This window comes from Stomoxys calcitrans, chromosome 1, assembly GCF_963082655.1.
Source record: "Stomoxys calcitrans chromosome 1, idStoCalc2.1, whole genome shotgun sequence".
Classification (NCBI taxonomy): Eukaryota; Metazoa; Arthropoda; class Insecta; order Diptera; family Muscidae; genus Stomoxys; species Stomoxys calcitrans.
This window is the reverse complement of record NC_081552.1, coordinates 139329649-139335648: the sequence shown is the minus strand read 5'-3', so window position 1 is coordinate 139335648 and position 6000 is coordinate 139329649. Positions and strand designations below refer to the sequence as shown.

General features: G+C 35.8%; 1 protein-coding gene across 6 annotated transcripts in view; it reads left to right on the top strand.

Moving 5' to 3' along the window:
* Positions 1-6000, top strand: part of LOC106092088 (nucleosome-remodeling factor subunit NURF301) — a 94229-nt gene continuing 88229 nt past the window's right edge. For 5 of the 6 annotated variants that reach the window (XR_009396629.1, XM_059361074.1, XM_013258840.2 and 2 more), the window contains exons 1-2: positions 1-298; positions 354-727. Coding sequence is in view for 5 of the 6 variants with exons in the window: in XM_059361074.1 (XP_059217057.1) it covers positions 469-727 (259 nt within the window). In the remaining variant the exon portion in view is untranslated. The remainder of the gene's footprint in view (positions 299-353; positions 728-6000) is intronic. The other variant, XM_013258841.2, reaches the window with a different exon arrangement.

Below are 6000 nucleotides of genomic sequence, written 5' to 3'. Positions count from 1 at the left end.
CAGCCAACATTTAAAATACAAGTTTTGCTGAATTCTGCCAGAGTTAAAAGTAAAAATTTTCTCTCGTTAAAAATTGCTAAATAATATTGTAGAAAGAAAATAAAAACGGTTTGCATCATCGATTCAGTATTTGTGTGAAAGAATTACACGTACACGAGTTGCAGGTGTTTAAAATTTAAATCTGAGATTTTATTTGCGTATGATCTCAATCTAATCTATGGAGATGGCAGCTATACTTGATTTTAAAAATTTAATGTAAATGCAACGTTGAAACTATAAACATAACATTGCATCAATGGTAAATATCTGAGAGTGTAGCAATCTTAGAAAAACAAACACTTATCAGTTGTTAGTTAAACAGATGTGAAGAAAGTAGAATCCGAAACTAGACTCGAGGCTTCAATAACGGAAGGAACAGCGCTTGGTGGAAAAGCACATACAATACGCCATCAACAAAATATAAATAAAATGAGTGGCCGTGGAAGTCGAAAGAGGGGTAGACCGCCAAAGACTCCAAATGAACGTGCGGGAAGTAAATTTAATTATCAGTTGCTGAAAAAACCAAAATATTTAAGCAAGAACAGCGACTCCCAAAGCACGCCATCCGCATCGAGAGCATCTTCCCCACAGGAAAGTGAAGGGAGTCGCAACAACAGAAAGGCGCCAACCAAAAGCCGTGGACGCGGTCGCAAGTCTAATGCTAACACTTCATACTCAAACAGAAAAAGTAAGTTATTATTGTATCATAAAACAATTTGTGTAGAACCGAATAGTTATTAGCAAAAAAAAAAAGCAGTTGGAAACAAGAAAATACCGACGGAAATTTGGAAGGTTGACGAAATATTGTATTGGGCAATTTTAAACGATCGATATGAATCTCCCCAAAAAGTACGGCTATTTGGATTAGGCAACAAATGTTTACCTGAAATTGGTGTCTAGTAAATTCCCAGCCAACCTAACCAGTTATTGTATAAGCAACTTCGACCATTCGACAAAAACATAAATGCCTATATATCAGTACCTTTAAAGTATTTCTTTGAAACATGTATAAAATGAGGTAGAAGCCGTGGATCATTCTTCCGTTTTTATTATGTTATCTCGAACTTGAATATCGTTTACAAAGTAGGGAATGTACAAAATCTCCAATTTTTCTTAAAATTACTTCAGCCCTATTCTGAATAACATTTTTTTTCTCTATTTCCTTTTCTCTTATTCTAAACAAACTTCGGAGAAGGCCGGGAAAAAGTAAGCATTCTGAATCGAAATAAAAGGGAGAATGAGACGATAAAATTTGGGAAATTTTCCCCCAAACAAATGAAAGGGAGTTAGGATAAACCATTTTGAATTAAATACTTTTTATAAAAAACAAAAAACGATAATACTTCTTTCAATTTAAAAGCAATTTATTATGTACGGAAATTATTTTTCAATTTTTCATCAAAAACAAGTACAAATTATGTTTGGTTCTCCCGGTTTAAACATGTCATGTACCCACCATAGAAGGTTTGCATAAGAATTGGTATATGAATTTCGGTACCAAAATATGTGGTTCATATTTTAATACTCTTTGACCCATATGTATAATGTATTGGCAGAGCTCAAATAAAAAAAGTCGATATATAAAATGTGTATTTATTCAATGAAGAAACTTACAAGAATGAATAAAGTTTAAAATGGAATGTCAATATTTTTCTTTTCTACATACATACATAATTCAAAAACTAACTTGATTTGAATTCATAAGAATATAACAAGTATGTATGTTACAAAGTTAAATTGCTTTCAACACTCCTTCTCAATTTAATCTCATTGCAAGAAAAGACTTTTTTGAAATTGTTGAATTTTGTTCAATTGAAGTGGTTTGGTAAATATATCTGCTTCCATTATTTCCGTAGGGCAATATTCCAAACTTATTTCTTTTTTTCTCTTTTAAATCTTTTATGAAATAGTATTTTGTAGATATATGCTTGCTACGTCTACTGAATTTTTCAGACTGAACCAAATTCAAACAACTTTGGTTATCTTCATAGATCATAGTAGGATCAGCTGGTATTATTTCAAAATCGTTTAATAGTCTTCTTAACCACAAAGATTCTTGAACTGCTTCACATAACGATATATATTCAGCCTCTGTCGATGATAATGATACGCAATCTTTTTTGCGACAACACCATGATATAGGGGATCCATTATATTTAAAAAGAAATCCGGTATTTGATTTTCTATCACTCCTATTTTGAGCCCAATCAGTATCAGCAAATCCATATAAGCCTTTCAAATCTCCACATTTTAGATTTAGTCGCAACGATTTGGAACCATTGAGATAAGTAATCAGCCTTTTTAACTCATTCCAATCACGATATGTAGGATTCGTTGCTTTACGGCTTAAAATTGAGACAGCTGCTGTTATGTCAGGTCTAGAATTTACGGAAATATAAAGCAGGCATCCAACTAAACGTCAATACCTTTCATTATTAGGCATGGGTTTACTTTTAACGTCTTCTTTTACATATCCAACGTCCATTGGTATCTTGGATGTTCTGGCAATTTCCAATCCAGCGTATTTCACAATTTCATTTATGTAATGTTCTTGAGATAGACTGTAAAAACCATCATTCCCAGATAATAATTGACTTCTCCAAGAGCAGTTATTTCAAAATTTGTTTTCAGTAAATTCATTACATAATCATGGTTTAAATCCGACTTCGTTGCTACAAGAATATCGTCCACGTATATTAGAACAAATATCCACTCCCCATTTTCGTAGAACACAACTATCTGTGAGCCCTTTCTTGAAACCTGCATTTAAAAAAACTTGGCAGAGCTTTTCATTCCAACATCGGGCAGATTGTTTAAGTCCGTATATGCTTTTTTTTAGTTTACAGATTTTGCCATTGGAAGTTTCAAACCCTATTGGTTGCTTCATGTATACTTCCTCGTTAAGCTCACCATATAGGAATACAGTCTTAATATCATACTGTTTAACAGTCATATAATTTTGACCAGACAATGTCAAAAACATTCGAAGTGTGGATTGTCTAACAACCGGCGCAAACACTTCATCATAATCAACACCATACCGCTGACTAAAACCTTGTGCTACAAGTCTTGCCTTATATTTTACAACTTTTCCGCTGGCATCTCGTTTTAGTTTGAAAACCCATTTGCAACCAATCGCTTTTCGATTATCTGGAAAATTTCTTAACTCCCAGGTGTTGTTATCATGCAATGACTTTAGTTCCTCCTTCATTGCTTCCAACCACATTTCTTTGTCGTCCCTTTTCATAACAGCCTGAAAAGTTTTAGGTTCTGATTCATTACTTCCGATGCTCATCATAAATCTTTCTGGAAGTTTTCCTTTTGTTGTTCTAAGAGATCTTCTCAACAACGGCTGATCACTGGCAACATTTTCTTGCACCATTGCCAGTGGAATCTGGCTTGTTTCTCGTGATATCGGCATTCTATCAGTGATTTCAAGATTATCGTCCATTTTGAATGTATTAAGGTCATCTAAATCAGCATCGTAAAAATGCTCTTCTATGTCACTTGATTCTTCAATAGTTGATTCGTCACTACCAATCTTTGGCAATTTAAAAATGTCTACATACATTTCGTTGTTATCTTTATTTGAAGCTTCACTTTCTTGGAAATTATCACAAACAATTTTGTAATCACGACTTATTGTAATTTTATTAGTAGTTCTATCCAAAAAACGCAATCCTTTTGCTTCCTCAGAATAGCCTACAAAAGTCAGCATTTTAGCTTTAACATCCAGCTTCCTTCTTTTTTCTTTCGGTACGTATACTAAGCACTTACTTCCAAATATTATTAAATTTTCAAGGCTTGGTTTCTTCCCTTCCCACAGAGTGTACGGAATTGAATTATTTGATCTAGTAAGACAGCGATTTTGAATGTAAGTAGCCGTAACGGCAGCTTCTCCCCAATATGATTTTGGCATATCTGCATCTATAAGCATGCATCGTATCATTTCGACCACATATCTATTCCTTCTTTCGGCTGTACCATTCTGCTTCAAAAAACTACGAATTTCACTCCCAGTATATTCTCCTCCATTGTCAGACCTTATGACTTTAGGGTACTTGCCAAACTTTGTTTTTACCATATTGCAGAATTCCTTTAGTTTTATACAGACTTCCGACTTATGATTCAATAAATATATTACCATATATTTACTAAAGTCGTCTATAAATGTCACAAAATAACGCTTACCCACAGGGGTGACAGCTTCCATGGGTCCACAGACATCGCTATGAACCAGATCTAATATTTGATCACATTTCTGTTTCGAATTTTTCGCAAAAACATTTCTGGATAATTTTCCTTTTATGCACGTCTGACAAACATCACTACAGGTACAGACTTTTGGGTAATCGCCATAGACTTCCTTTAACATCCTTTTGGCACATTCTATATCACGATGGCCTAAACATCTATGCCATTCGTGTATGAATTTCGAGTGACTGGCCATCAAAATCTTTTGATTTTGAGTTGTATTTGGTGTATTTAATTTGTACAGACCATTATGAAGCATCGCAACTGCAAACAAATTCGTTTTTGAAATATATTTCACATATGTTTCCTTGGAAAATTATTTTGGCAGAGCTCAAATAAAAAAAAGTCGATATATAAAATGTGTATTTATTCAATGAAGAAACTTACAAGAATGAATAAAATTTAAAATGGAATGTCAATATTTTTCTTTTCTACATACATACATAATTCAAAAACTAACTTGATTTGAATTCATAAGAATATAACAAGTATGTATGTTACAAAGTTAAATTGCTTTCAACATAATGAGATATTTTAATCGCTAAGTAGCACGCCGTCCAGAGTCGGATACTAAAAGGAGGTCCCGTATCATTGAGCATAAATTAGAATTGGCCAGCACTCAAGAAGTCTTCTTCCTCCTGTTACTTAAAGGAATGTTCGTGGGAAAATTTCCAACATTGCACTTCAGATAATCGATTATTCAAAACTACTTGGTGCCACATGAGTAGGAGTAAATGATGCCAGTCGAATATTCCAAGTGGGACCCAATTTCCCGGCGCAGGCAGTGGTACTTACACACGAGCGTGATAGGATTCGTTGTACGGACCCCACTAACCAGCGAGCAGAATCTGGAAATAAACATGGTTGTCAACGAGCATAAGCGGAATTTGTGGCTGGAACACTTGGAGCAATGTAACTTAGGCATTGGTTTAGGCAAGCTGTGGTCTACTGTTAAGTAGACGGGATGACAGGACCTCAGTCACTTTTGGCGATGTAACCGTGACTAATCTGAAGGTTGTTCAACCGTGCATTCCGAAAGTAACAGTTGTAGTAGAATTTCCATTCGCTGAGCATCAACATGGATTCCGAAGACTGCATAGCACAACAACTGCTTTGCATGCCATCGCCGCACACATTTGCCTTGGCTTCAATCAGCCCAGGCCATGTGATAGGACGGTCCTCGTGGCACTGGACCTATCGAAGGCATTCGACACGGTCAGCCATGCCAAACTATTTGAGGACATCGCCAACACGTCCCTCCAACCAGACCTGAAACGCCGGGACCCGAATTATCTGTGTGGTCGCCAGTCATTTGTAGAATTTAGGGATAAGAAATGAAGAAATTATTTCGACCATCAAGTGTCCCAAAATACTTGGCGTCACATTTTACAGCTCTTACACATTCTTCTGGGGTGCAGACAAAGAAACTTTGTGGACCACGTACAAAGCAATTGGCTGGTCTGTGGTAAGTTATGCGCAGCGCCAGTGTGGTCTACTCTGCTTTATGACACGCAGTGGAATAATATTCAGTTCTGTCAGAATGCCGCACTTCGAACTGCGACTGGCTGTCTCCTTAGTTCTCATGTGGACAACCTCCATCAGAAGACAAAGATCCTACCAGTGCGAAGACATAACTACATGCTGTCTAAGCAATATCTTTCTGAGCTATTATCGCAGAGACCATCCAAATCATCAACTTGTAGATAG